At 38.1% G+C, this 15,401-nt stretch overlaps 1 protein-coding gene across 1 annotated transcript in view; it reads right to left on the minus strand.

Moving 5' to 3' along the window:
• The window catches only part of LOC117936106 (uncharacterized protein C14orf132), a 24,070-nt gene extending 8,722 nt beyond the window's left edge, over positions 1-15,348 (minus strand). The window contains exon 1 of the mRNA XM_034858891.1: positions 15,028-15,348. Within this exon, the coding sequence (XP_034714782.1) occupies positions 15,028-15,054 (27 nt within the window). The 5' untranslated portion in view covers positions 15,055-15,348. The remainder of the gene's footprint in view (positions 1-15,027) is intronic.
• Between the last annotated feature and the right edge of the window lie 53 nt (positions 15,349-15,401).

A 15,401-nucleotide genomic window follows, 5' to 3' on the forward strand; every position in this document is an offset into this window, starting at 1 on the left:
CTTTTCCTCTCCTTCCCCTTAATAAATAACGTTACTTTGAGCTGTGCGTTTGGGTCCGTCCTTCCCCGTAACACTTCTGTACCTGAGTTACGGCGTTGAGTGAAGTTAAAATCTTTTGGGTATACATGGCTTCCTTATTTTATCATAATCAACATTTGTGTGGATTGGTGTGTGGACATTTGTGCAAAATTTAAAGAAATTGCCTCCAGGCATTCCTAAGATGGGACGGATGGGACTGAAAACCAACCGACTGACTTTTGGTCAGTGACCCTCAGCGGCTGATACCGTTGCACAAGGCGCCCTTTAGCATCTGTATGGGAAGCACCCTGTCTCTCAGAGCAAATGCTCGGCCGCATTTCTAGAAGGTGACGCAGTATAAAGAGCAACACTGGTATGGAGTAGGATCAAAGACCAAAACTAAGTTTTAAAACAAGTTTGGTTTGGGTGGTGGATGTGTAAAATGACACAAGTTTGTGTGACACTTAAACATACTTCTTTTAACCACACCCACAATGATTTTCTAACCCTAGCACAGTGGTTATTAAGTAGTATTGTTTGAATTCACAAAATCCTTACAGTGTGAGTATGTGATGAGTTGGGATGAGAATGTAGTTTTGTTTGAATTCAAAACTGCGTACCAAGATTGTTAATAAGCGACGCCAAGGGGTCCTGACTAGCACGTTGAAAAAGTAACGCCAAGGGGTCCTGACTAAGCACGATGAAGAATTATGCCAAACGGATACCCAGAGCGTTAAAAAGTTTCGCCAAGGGCTTGATTTGATGAGTTGGGAGTGAGAGTGTCAAAGACAAAATGCCTCTGGCCACTGCTGTCATTGATGCAGAGGCATAACAACATTTAGTTAAAAGATGAGTGGAAGAAATAATGCATGTTCACATCTGGAGTTGTTACTTACTGATACATGCTGCTAATTAGCAGTTGCGTGATGACTTTTAAGATGAAACTAAACCCATTAGCTATAAAACATTAAAATCCAACGCAAACAAAGATGTCCTATTCTCGCCAGATGATCACAATAGCAACTGGTTTCCATTTACCTAGTGTCTGACTTTTGTCTGAGTCTGTAGTGCTTTGGTCTGTGACGCCCAAAGCTGTAAAGACTCACACAAGAATGAAGAGAAACTAAAAAATCAACTCAAACATGACAACTCTCAGCAGTGTCTAAAAAAAACTCACAGAAAATGCCCTAACTTCTCCCACATTTTCTCCCCAGAACAAGGAATTAAGAAATTCAGATCACAGACCACATGCAACACCGGTATTAATCTGCCAAGTCTTTTCCACATGTATTCTGCTAATTTATTTAGATGATTATTGTGGTGAATACTACCCTGGAGGCTTCAAGAATACACTGCGGAAATTGTGCTCATGCGTTATGTATTATTGAATCAACAATTTGAATTTCTATTTTTGCCAAATATGCAATTTATTCAGCCTTCCCTGTCCCCTGCACATTTTGCCCGGGATCATCCATTTCATTTGAAATATCAAGCATTCAACCAATAAAAAAAAAAAAGAAATTTGATTTTTCTCTCTCTTCTGGAACCTTTTGAGTTGTACATTTTGCCGTTCAGACGAATCAGACGGAAATCATTGTCTCTTCTTTTTGTCTGTGGGACTGTGTTTGTTAAGACATAAGAGTTCAACAGTAGGATAATGCAGGACAGTGACTTAAATTTTGTAGCACTTTCTAAGAATGTTTTAAAGAACTATAATGTCGACACAGTCATTCAGGCAATTTAACACAAGATTACTGACTTAATACATGTACATAAATTACAAGATTTGTCTTTGGCATCTTAATTTTTAAAAGAAACGTGGCATATAACTTAACTTACGGGCCATTAATTACAAAAGTGCTTCTTTTACATTGCCAAATCCTCACTTTAAAATACATCTATGTGTTATGTTGGCATATTTCAAGCAAATTCATTAACTATTCACACCTTCATTTTGAGATACTTTTCACAATCTACAGACAAATGTGTTTTCAACATAGCCTGGGAGCCATTTATTATTTATGGAGCAGATATTTTAAATATGCATAATCTGAATTATGTGCAGTATGTGTTTTATGGTACAGTTTACACCAAAGAACACGTCATGCTATAGCAACAGAGATTTCTTGTTGTGCAAGGTCCATTCGCACAACACTTCCAAATCTCTATCCAGGGCTCATGTATTTTACATACAGCGTTTTAAAACACACCCAGTCGAGTGACCTGTTACCTCTTGCATGTTCATGGCCGATAAGCAAACACACACATGGAAGAAGTCTGTTTGCTGATCTACATCACAACATCACTGCAGTTTAACACCAAAGACGACAGACAACAAAACCAACTGAAGTATAATACTACTTTTAGATTTACTGTTTGTCTAAATTTATCTAGATAAAAACTACAACACATTGAGAAAACAACCATAACTGACTTCCTTCAGTGGAAAGCCACGCACATAATTTTCTATATCTATCTATATCATATAATACTACAGTCAGCTAGAGGAGGAGAGTGTGTTATCTTTTAATACTAAACACATTTGAATTGTCTTTTGTTATTTTTATCCAGTCACATGTGAGGCTGAAAAACCCTTTGCATTGTTTTAGCATCACTTTAGTGAGATACATAATTTCCCTTTTCCAACAAACCTCCCATTTAGGCTGATACAAAATTTCTTCAAACTATACCACTTTTAATCATAATGTGTATTATAAAACAATTAATTTACAAAGAGTAATGATTAAATCTAAAGAAAAAAAAGTATTATGCCAGTAGAAATGGCTCATGTGCATGCAATTAAAGTAATTGGCCTGCACCCCCACTCTGTGGAGCGCCTCACGCTGCAGGAGCCTGAGGGTGGAGTTGATGCTCATCATGTAGAGTGGGCTCACCTGTGCTGATTGACATAACAGCATTTAAGCGTCTGGCCTTCAGTTTGTCCCTTTTTGTTTCCTGGCTTACACCCCATTTATTTGGTTGTGTTTGGGTTGGGTTGTCTTTTATTTATTTATTTTCTCTGTGTTAAGTAAAATATACCTATGTTATTGACAAGTTATCAAAGACCTCTGTCAATTATTCTACCTTCAGCAGTGTTTGACACAATGTTTTGGATTAAAAAATCTGTCTGCATTAAAACCACATGAATGGTTGCAAACAGAAAGTCAATGTCACTTAATGATGTAGATTCTTTAAATCATACTGAATTTAAGACTACTAAAATAAAAAAAGCTGTTCAGGCCAGAATATCTTATTTTTCTGAATGCAATCTGAAAAAAAACTTTCATTTGAGATTTTCTGCTGGATACCGATGCAGTGTTTTTTATCCTGACGTGCAATGTAACACTTGTTGCATTGTTTTGCATCAATGTAGTGAAGGCAGAGTTGAGGAAACTGAGGCTCATGTGGATTAACAAAACTGCAAGCATATAGAATCCTGTGTATTAAAAGAAAATGGCTGGATATAAGAGTGTAACATTGAGTTTACCATTGGGGGGATTGAGATCTCAACTTTTGAGCACATCAAATACTTAATTTCCTGCATTGTGGTGATTTTATCTGTTACAATTTGTGTCTTTTCAGCATTAATTGTGGTGCAAATATCCTATAGGAAATTATGATAGTTTTATTTATTTTTTGGTTGGGGGGTACGGGGTTGCACTGGCCAGTTTTGATTTAATTGCGGGTTGTAACCCCCCCCCCTAAATTACGCCTATGGCTTATAATCATGCACCTTTTTATAATCATGCAGCTTTTCCATTACAGAAGATTTGTTGTATCACAAAATTATTTTCATTATCAAACCAGGAGAGGGGGTATATCTGGGGTGCTCTGTAAAGTTTAATTTAAAAAAAAGGAAGCTTCCAGACTGGGGTTAAGTAAGAACACCACGCTCTTTGTGCATCTGTTGCTAGCATCAGCTGCCCCTACCGCTCCATCCATGCCTACTTATTCACTGTGCAATGCAGTTGTAGGGAGGAAGCCCTTAATTGAATCTCTCCTCATGTAAAATGGGGCTCAGGGTGAGGCGCAGCAAGGGTGGCCTTGCTTTGCACCCACTCTTATACATCTAATATAAAGAGCAAACAGAAACACACCGATGGGGAAAAGAAAAGCTCTCATTTTAGCTCACCCGTCAACATCTCTTGCTGTTGCTGTGAAACTACCCCATTTTGATCAATCTAATTCTGGATCCCTGTTCACATTGGCCAACATTTGCTGATAAAGATCATTTGAAGTCGCTTTCAGCATCAGTCTTTTTACAGCATCAAAAGCAAGTTTGAGCACAGTGAGATACTTCCTGCTTGTAGGGACTAATCCAATGTTACAGTAAAACAATGGATGAATATGGCAAACAGTGCTTCATAACACTAACATTGTCAATTGCTCTGCAGACTATATTTTAGCATCTCACTAATATGGACATCCTTTGGTTTATTGTTGGCAAAGAAGAAATCTAAAAAGCAAAAAGAAAGATTAAAGCTGAAAGTAATATTAAAGTATGTCTTGCTCACTGTTGTGAATTACAATGCACAAGGTAATACTATCAGCAAAGTTAAGAGAGAGAGTGTTGCAGCAAAACCTCAAATTCACATCATATAACTTTTCTTATTTCAAAGCAGAGTAGCTTCTTGTCACATGTAGGCTGAAAAATAATCCCAAGAAGTGGAACGCCTCATGATCACCCTATCCTTTCTAAATTACATCTAATCATTCTATTTGTTCTCAGATCTCTTTTTTTCTTATTTTTCTCTCTATATGATCAAACAAGGGTACAAAGGAAACTTTAGTACTGATTATTGCACCTTATTATGGCATGCATTTAGTATGTATCATTACAGTGCAACAGTTACGGAAAATCGCTATGTGTAATAGCAACTGCATCTTCCACAGGTTCTTTCTTTTCTTTTTTTACCGGGTAATTTGTATACCCATATTTCTGCAGCACCCTCCTTAACATCGCATCTGATTAATTTCTTTGTTCCAGAGCAAAAGCAATCTGCGGGTGTCACCCTGTTCTGTAACCTTGAGCTGGTGCTGCAGACCCTTCTGGACCACAACTCTTCATGTCAAAAACAAATTAAGCATAACATTTATGTAAACTCAAAAGTTAGTATACGTACTAAAGATGGTGCTGCCTAACCCTGTCTAATGAGTGAGCCATGCATGTTTACTCCTCTTGGTTCACATAAGCCATTCATATCATGATCTCAGCCTCTATTGAATGTTTAAGCTCCTTCAGTCTAAATGCTGTTTCACTATGTTCTGCTTCTTACTGTATGTGGCACTTACAAAGGATTTAAAGAATCAGTGTGAAGGATTTAAGGGATATATTAGCAGAAAGTTAACAATATAATTTTAACAACGTATAATTTCTTGGGGAATGTCATAATGAGGCCTTCATCCCTACATACTATAGGAAGCAGGTCCTCTTCAATGGAGTCGCAATGTTTCTACTGTAGCCCAGAATGGACAAACCCAACACTGGCTCTGAGGAGTGGCTTTGGTGTTTTTACGTTACCTGAAGGCCACCGTAGGTTCTACTACATGCTTGGAAATGGAGGGGTGGGGCAAGGGATTTTCAGTCAGTCACTGCTAGATGCCAATAAATCCCACAAAATAGTTCTTTATGAGAATTCGGGGCATTAACTTGTCTGATGAACAACATTCACAAGTGGTCGAACGAGTCATGAGCAGGAAAAGAAAACTCTTTTGACCGGAACTAAGACAAACCTAATGCAAAGTGAACATTCTTTTCACCAAATCATGATCGTTATGGTTGCCAATTTAGTGAGTTTTATTGGACTTTATCATTTTTATTGGCAATTTTTGGCCCACAAACTTGTACAATTTTGTAGTTTGTGGGAAACTTCACTCATTCCAACACCCGCCTAAGGGTCTGCATGCAGGTTGCTGTCCAGTATCATCTTCTGATGCACCAACAGTGTAACATAACCTTATCTGGGTTGTAATATTCCCTCTCTTCTAATATCTCTCCCGTCACCCCCTTAAAAACACATTATTATCAATAAAAAAAAAGGAGGAAGCTCTGCAATGTGATTTAAGAGTAAAGTCTCACCAGCGTGCAGCTCCTTTTGAACAGGTTGGCATTCATCAGGCTAAAACAACGTTGCCCTGTTAAGTTTCCTGAATGTAAACCTCACAAAAAAAGTAAGAGTGGTTAAGGATAAGAAGAGTTAATTGTTCTTGCATTAGGCCCAATGTCTTTGCTGGAGCCTTAATCAACTCTGTTTCTTTAATGTGTAAATTGCCATCAGCATGACAAAACAACTGTTAAATGGAAATACTGTAGCATTTCCCTGCCTGTACTGGTGTAGCTGCTGCAGTACTGTCTATACTGGTGCAGGTTGGCATCAGCATTTATGAATAGTTGCTGTATATATTTTCCCTGTGGGAGGTCCGTGAAGTTGTTATGATAATGTCACGCGAGTGCCATGATGGCCTACTTACAGTGTTTTCAGATACTGTAACAGTTCAGCAGTACCTCACACTGCATGCCCTCAGTCCTTAATTAAAATATTTACATTATCTGTGTGTCCGTGTATTTATGTAAGTGTGCACACTTGCATGTACAAACAGGAACCAAGAACATGTTATTCCTGGAAGTGTCACCCTGCAGTGTGATGCATCCAGGAAAGTTCATAAGTGTATGGATAATGTGACAAAACACATGTACGCAAAACAGCCAAATCATAGGTGATTTATTCCATTGCAAAGAAAACACACACACACACACAAACACTCTTTCTTGCTTTTTAGGACGAAGCATTAATAGTTTGGTTCGGGACCTTCTGTTTATAAATCAAGGCTATAAATAAACATTTTTCTGTGTCTTTCTCACTTTGAGATGGATATACAGCAGTTCACATGGGGCAATGAGGTGGGTGTCAGGACACAAAACCTTGCCTGTACATGTCATCACATAAAAGACTATCAGGTGTGAAATTAATCAATCAAAACTTTCTTTGATTAGTAATTGCAGCAACAAACAATACCATTGCAAATAAAATGATAAACGTGTTTGTTTTTTACTCACAGGTGAGTAAATGGTACAGTAATCCCAAACAACATCTGCACTGTACGGCTGTGTAATGTTTAACGGGTAGCCGTAAGACAAATGGATGTGTGCCCTAAAGGTTGAAACACGGAGAAGCTCAATACTCATTCAGCCATTTTGATTGGAAACAAATGTCTTAAATCATGGTGATCTGTTGTAAAGAGCTCACAGGTAGAGCAATAAAACAACAGTAACCAAGACCATAGGTCCACATGCATTACTGACATTGGTGCATTGTTAAGACATTAGGGTATTTAGCTCAAACAAGTCACAGCATCTGCTACAAATGGCGTGAAGCTCCAATTGCGAATTGATTTACAATCCCTCACAGGCAACATAAAAAACTCAATGTTTTTAAAGAAAAATCCCTAGTTAGTGTAGTTCTTCACCACTCATGCATACCAGAAGGCATTCCAAAGGATTTCCATACATAATACAATTGACTGTACCTTAAGTGCCTAATTCATAATCTGAGCGTTACAATTACATACACCAGAAATGAGAAGGTTGTGGTCAAATTAGCTTTGCATAAAACATAATAAGAGCTGTGCAGCATTAAGCACAGCTAAAATGGCAGCAACACATTGCACTTTAACGCAGAGGAAGGGTGTAATTTACCTTTTGAGGAGTTGATAAGCAGTGAAATTGAAACTAGTCAATTTGTGTCTAATGATCAGATGCATATGACACAAATTATCTTTGAGACTGAAGTACAATAACTGAGTTCTAAAAGGAAGGGTGTCAGATAATCCAGTATACTAAGATGCTGTATAGTTACAGTCAGATTGTTTGAGGGGTGTGGCTACATACTTGCCTTAGGGAAACAATATTTCTTGGGGAGTGAAGGTACATTATGTGCGATATAACCTCAGCTCTGTTGCAGATTGAACAAGAGGTGAGGGAAAGAAGGAGACATAGGCCTGTCTGAGCGTTGCCATTAGTTTCAGGACAGCTTCCTTTGAACAAACCCAAGGACAGACTCAAAGAGTAGGGCCCAGTGCAACAGATCAAATCAAAAGCAGGTTTTGCTTTTGGTGTAATTATGGAGGCATTGTTTGAAGTCACTAGGGTTTCACGGTCAAGGTGAAAACTGACATAAACTGTGGAAAAGTTGCACCAGAAACTATGTTGTCTAAAATTGGACAACAATCTAAAAAACAACAACCTTTTAAAATGATATCTGATTCATTTGTGTTCAAACCAACAAGAAATCTTGTTCTTCCCTCTTTGTGTTTGTACTCACATGGGTAATTTTACTGAAAATTCACCCGGGGATGACATCTCCTGGCAAAGCTGTAGTGAAGATTTAAAACATAATCATACAGTTGTATTAGTCTATGTTTGGCATGATAATGATTTCCAAAAATGCACAATGATGTCAATACAGAACTTCAGTTGTGGTGATCCATCTCCGCTTCTTCCTTGATAGTGTGTAATCAGCTGCTGCCAATCAACAATTTGCCAGCTTTCACAAAAACAGAGCAGCAGCAACACTGTTGAACTCACATAATTTCCACCTGTGTTTTCTTTTGATTAAAAGAACTGCTCATGGGCTGATTTCAGATTTACATTTTATTTGTGCTTCAATGGCAAAAATTTCCCCATGGAGCTTATCTTTAAAATATGATCAGGTCTCAGTCAGTATCAACGTTTTACCTCAAATCATAGCTCAGTTCAACCAAATTTCCCCACTGGGGATCAATAAAGGTGTATCTTATCAATACATATGTGGATGAAGCTGCTTTGAAATTATCTCAAGAGGAGTGAAGAATAGATTATTTATATGAGGTATAAATAATTCATATCTGCTGAATATGAGAGACACACTTCGATATGAAGTATCATGTTGTTGGGGGGGGGGGGGGTAGATCTGTCAGGGAAAGACGTTATTACTTCATACTTGGCTGTTACAGTCCATTAAATGTCCCTTTCATTTTCCCCAGGAATTCTTTCAGTATGCAATCATGATCATTTCAGGTGCAAAACAGCTGGGAGATGATCGTTTTTTACCAATCTAATCAGTAACTGGCATTTCAGTAATCCTTTAGCTCTCAGTTTTAGCACGGCACATCCGTGGTTTGCAATGATGATGGCGGCAGATTTACCCCTCAAAAAGGATATTTTTATTATGGCTGTTTGATTTCAGACAATTGACAATTTAAAAACTGCTTATTCTAGTCTGCAGGCTATAATGACAACCGATACTGACAGATTTTATAAGATATCACTACGTGGCAAATTAATCTTAATGAGTTGGCTAAAAACAATGACAGTGACTGTTTAAATGCATATAATTTTCAGTTTTTTCTAAAACAATATTCCGGGACAAATTGTTGGCTAGACGGTTTGTGTTACAAAAAAACTAGAAATGTACAAAGCTTACACTAAACCATAAACAGGCAAGAGGAGTAACTGTGGTAAAAGCCCTGATTGAGACACATATTCTGAATGCATTGTATACAGGTCCAAATAACTTTATTCAAAAATATAATTTTTTACATGAGATATTATTCAAGACATGACCTGTATTACATTTGAATTATTGTCATATCCAAAATAATAATGGAATATTAGTGTGCATGTAAACACAGTCACTGTCTCAGACTGACTTTTTAATGTTTCCAGTTGACTCTTTTTAAAATGAGAACCCTGTAAAAGGTTTGTAAATATGCACATGTTGGCTACATCCATGATAAAAGATTGAGGTTAAAGCTAACTTCAGGATGTAACCAAATCCAACAGAGTGCAGGACAGAGCCGCTAATAATCTGTAACCCCACAAAATAATATGGAATGAAAAGCCCTCTTGCATTTTAGTTTTTAGACAGGAAAATCAATAAATAATAAGAAAACACAAACCACACCTTATTATATACTGAGTTTTGTTCTCATACTGTTTCAACATTCAGAGAAATCCAAAGCTTGACAGGCCTGCAGTCCCTAGTTACAGTTGCTAAGTTATGATTGGACAATTGCTGTTTAGGGAGAGGGTATCAGATCCACAAATAGAGGCCTGCAGCTTAGTCAATTGTTCCCAATGAGAGCATTAAGATACCTCACTTTACCAGGAAGAGACTAAACTTGAGGCTGCTGATTCAACCCGACCACCTGCAGCTGCACCCCACTGTCAGCAACGGCTAGAATACATAAACCGTTGTTTTGGAGGATGATCTAAAAATCAGTCATCCAAAGCAAACCTTCAACCGAAATGCAGAACATTGTGTTTTTTGTTCTGAATGCACGCCTCCAGTGTATTCTATGTTCTTTCTCTACATGTAGTACATCCATCAAGTAAAGAAAAACCATGAAGTGGCCCTGCTATGAAAAGCAGGGTTACATCACTTTAATGCTTTTGGTACATTTCCTCAATAGAAAGTGTACTTTTTAATGTTGCATACTGGCCCTTCACAGCCTTTGAATGTCTTTGAATGCTCTTGCTGGCGCTGTGAAGTCACACATTAATATTGTACAGACAAACACACAAAAGTAAGTTGAACTCACTGTGGAATGCAAACTCATTATTGTGCATTATTCTGCCAACTTTAGTTTGATTCATCTGAACGATAATAGAATAGATAAAAAGAGACAAAATGTGCAGGTAAAGAAAACAAACTAAGAACAACACTACTCATAAGTGGAAGAAGTCTAGACATTTTTCACTATCTCAAGACTATTGCTTTTATATAAAACCAATTGCTGAAAAAAGAAACACCAGAGGGAAAATGAACTGAAAAGATGAGAGATGAAAAGGCTGTTGTGCCATTATTACACACTTCCAATGAGCTTCCACTATAGAGACCAGGAGATTTATACTTTAAAAGGGGACAGTCTGGGCATGGAGAACACACAGTGGGATAATATGATTACGTAATTGAATATTTTATGCAATTGAGAACAAAGATGGTCTCGATATAGGCCTTGCGGTGACTGCTGTTTAATAAGAAAATAATCTCATCTGTGAACTATTCAACTTGCATTTCCATATCCAGCTTCATATCAGGGGGTAGTGGTGCACCAACAATTCTTCTAGCTACGTCTCTAGACAGTCTTTCTCCTATCATATGTCACTTAATTTGATCCAATCTTTTTATTTGGACCTTTATGATCAAAGTAGCTTTTGCAAGTATTCTAAAAACTACAAATAAATAAAAAATCATCTCCTTAGTGTATTGACTTTCTGGCACTTGTTGTATCATTTGGCACCAAAGTAAACCAAAAGTGTATCTGCCAGTCCTGTCTGTTCCTAGGCTGTGGGTAAATGCAGATTGCTTTGTTTTTGTGGAGGCTGTTAACCGCCTCCTCGATCCTCATCATTTCACTCTCATCTGTCCTTTCTAACATGAGCAGAGATTGACAACCTTGTCAGGTAGAATGACTCAGAGCCACAGCTTCACTGAATAAATAATTGAGTTATGAGAACTGCTGGTGGCCTGTCATGAAAAGACAAAACGTATAAAGTAAGACTATGAATACAGACCTGAAAACAATGTCTGATTTAAGAGGTAACTATCCAGCTATGTAGGAAATGGAAGGGAAATTCACATAGGGTGCTATGTTGGGGTCAAATGTTGCCACAATAGCATTTTTTTTTTTTGAAAGGTACACTCTACATCCATGCATGTGTGTACATGCAAAAATTAGTAAAAGGCCAAATCCAGTGGGTCAGTCTGTACTGGTTAGACAGAGCCTTTAAGGTGTTTGGTGCCATATATGTCAGCTGAAGCAAGTGTCAGACTGGCCTGATGCCCAGGATGGCTCTGGAGCCTGTCTACAACACATCAAACTTGACCTTAACATCAGTTAGTGGCCAGCACACACACTAGTGTACACGTGTGATTAACAATCACAGTAGTTGGTCTTGAGAAATAAATGTAGCCTATAAAGTGAGTGTAAGTTAAAAATAAATCTTAATATCTATTCTTGAGGAGCCGAGGGAAGTTATCTGAAACATTTCTCAATCCAGTCTATTTGAAAAGATTAAAAAAACAAAAGTGCCTCATTGCCCTCAGCTTAGTATTCAAAAGCTTCACCGCGATTGTCGCCTAATAATCCCTGTTTTAAAATGCTTGAGGATGCCACCACTTTCAGCCTAATGAAGTGTGCCTTTTCATTTCAAACCAGTGAGGCATTGCTGCCAAATGCAAATCACTCGCCAAACACAAAAGCCCACACATTGTTCCGCAGAGAGCTATTTAGCATGTTTCTGCGATAGCCTACAAAATCTTTTTCACAAAAAGAAGAGATACAATTACAGCAAAAACAATGGCCAATTATGTTACCAGTCTGAACTGATATTCATTCATCCGATGCATGTTGTTGTCTTGGAGGATGTGTTTTTGCTAAAGGCTGAGATCCTTTTTTTTTTCGGGAAATTAAATTCCGAACGTTATATACCACTAATGAGTTGAATGTGTTAACTGCAGCAATGATGACCAGTGCATCCTCCAAACTAGTCATTCGTCATCCCCTGGGGAGAAAATCTTAGAGTTGGACTTCTTTAAAAACTTTCTGTCTTTAGAAGAGTACAGTTATGGCAGCATCTGTCATCTTTTAGAGACGAATTGATGACGAAGGTCTAATGATTTGCAGCCGACCGAGCTAGACTGAGATGGATGGGCAAAAAATCATTCACTGTAAAGTCAATCTTCAAAACTCCAGGGACGTTTGCCTGACTTCATTCACAGTCCCCATTACTGAGTAAATCACGGCACTTTAATGAATTTCAGTAAATAGGTCAAATTAGCCATTGGCTTTCTTATAGGACTGCATTCTTGAGGAAAAAGAATATGGACGCCTGAGGAAAAAGGTGACCTGGAAAGGCAGCAGGAAATAAGTATATGATGTGGGGTAATGGGGGGGGGACTGGTTATGAAAGCTTGCACAAAATTTTCCATCATCTTCCACAATAACTCTGAACATTGTTATGCCACCAGTGGTTGGTTTCAGTTGGACATTTTGTCAGATCTGAGACCAAACAAACATTAGCAAGAATGTTTTATCTGTTTATCTGCAAATGGCCTTATTGGAGCATTATCTGCTGGAACAACTGTTAATTTTAGATGTTTAGTAATTTCTAAATTTGCAGAAGTAGTATTTTCTGCTAAGGTAGCCATTAAACTAGCTGTCTGAGAATATAATTCTAAAGAACTGTTTATTTCCTGTTGAGTTAACTGCATTTAACACTTTCTGTCTTTACTCTTATGGACTCAGATGTTGATGTGTAGAGCCGTTACCGTAATTTGATTATTCAGTTGTCAATCAACAAAAAATGTAGGCCACAAAACTTTGATAATCAAATATACGCCATTTCTTTGTTATTTCAATCATTTTTTAAGCACAAATGCCATACATTTTCTGTGACCAACTTATCCCAAGTTAAAACTTTCTGAGTTGTTATTTTTTTAAGCAGGGATTGAAACCAGAAACAGCCCTGCTTAAAACCAAGAGCCCCCCTCCCATGCTGAAAATCAAAGCTAACGCTGATGTGCCAAAAGCTGCAGTTCCTCAAATGGCCCCTTGAAGCTGCCTCCATAAGGGAGTCAATACAGACTCCTATGTTAAAATGCCCAACTGTACATCAGAATTAAACATGTTTCCCCATTCATGACAATTCTACAGTGAGTGCATTTTTTATAACTTAACCTTTTAAATAATAAGCTATGCATTATTAAGGGTGTGCCGCTTTGAGTGACAGGTGGCTGCCGTCACAGTAGGTCTATGGTTAGAAGAGAGCAAGGCATTGGTGGGGACATTCTGTTTGGTCTCCATTTGCAAGTACTTTCACAATTTAATTTATAGACTAAATAATTGATCAACTGATCAAGGATATAATGGGTAGATGACAGTGGTTTGGCTCCTTCACTGTGCTGCTGTCAGTTGCTGTAAATATGGTTCCTGTGCAATGCTATAGCAAATATTCTAGAAACACAAGCGTGCATTAAGTCATAGACTACATTGTATTTCCAGTGTAACGTGAATTATAACAGAATTTTGGATTACTTCACTCACTAAAAGTTTGCACAATGACCGAGCGATTAATAAAGCCATGTCTCCACTGTTATTACTGTGCCTCTCTTTCTATCATATTGAACACAAAATGTATTCTTGGATTAGCCTGGTCCTACCAGACTCAGAATCTTCTTGATTTCAACCAGTTGGGAGCAGCAGGCTTAGTCTGGCCATCAGAACAGCCATTGGTAGAAACGACAATGCTCTTAATCCAGTTAACAGCAGATGCAAAGAAAATGGCAAAGCAGATGGCACCAGACAAACCATGTAAGCAGCCAGACACAGAGATGAGGAGGGATGAATAGCATGCCGTATCAGCTCCTAATGGAAAAACACACCTAAAACACAGATGCTTAATATCACAATATGAATAACTCATGTTCCATTTGAAATCCAATGTATTGACATGCAAAGCACATGAAGACAATATGCCACGAGGTCTTGGTCCAATCTAACTGGTACTATTTTACAAGAAATAAGTTTTAATGATATTTTTTGGTCACACACAATTCTGACACACAATCACAGAAAGGAACAGCATGTCCAAGTTCGACTTAACCAAAGAAACTATAACACACTAAAAACCTAATAAACTTTTACAGGATAACTATATGAACTAGGCTACTAAAAGAGGCTACTCAAATAATAGTACCATACAGTAAGGAGGGAATATGTAGCCTAGTTAGTCCAATTAGTAATAGTATGGAAATATATATTAATTTTAAGTGAACTACTGTTACTTCTATCTTCTATCTGTTACATATCTTAATTAGTAGTGTTTAGATGTAAATGTAAAATTGCCAAAACGCCTGATAATGCATTAAACCTGTTGACCGGCCACGCCCATGAAATCGATAGACAGATATAATAAAAAGTTCGGACGAGCCAACCATCTTTGGGCTAATTGGAGGAAAGATGTCTCACCTGCGCAGTCATGAACGACAGGTCCATTCTGTTGCTCCGTTCAAGCCAAGGCACTCAATGAAAGATGCAAAAGTGCGTAGATTTTTCTCTTATTCCCCGAATCAGCATTTGCCTTCTTTTGATTTTTAAACTCGGCATCCACAGTGCTCTGTAAGTTGGCGGACTTCACGTGAGGAGCATGTCGAAGATGAACATCCAAAAAAAGGAGGAGGAGAAAGGAGGAGGAGAAATGAAGGGATGTGACAAAAAATCAGGAAGAGAAGCTGAGCAGACGGAGAAATGAAGAGATGTGGATGCGAGAGACAGCGGGAGTGGGGGGGTTTGAGGAGGAGGACCGTCACATGTAACGAAGGAGGCGCAAGTCCTCTCTCTCT

Source organism: Etheostoma cragini, chromosome 20, assembly GCF_013103735.1.
Source record: "Etheostoma cragini isolate CJK2018 chromosome 20, CSU_Ecrag_1.0, whole genome shotgun sequence".
Taxonomy (NCBI): domain Eukaryota; kingdom Metazoa; phylum Chordata; class Actinopteri; order Perciformes; family Percidae; genus Etheostoma; species Etheostoma cragini.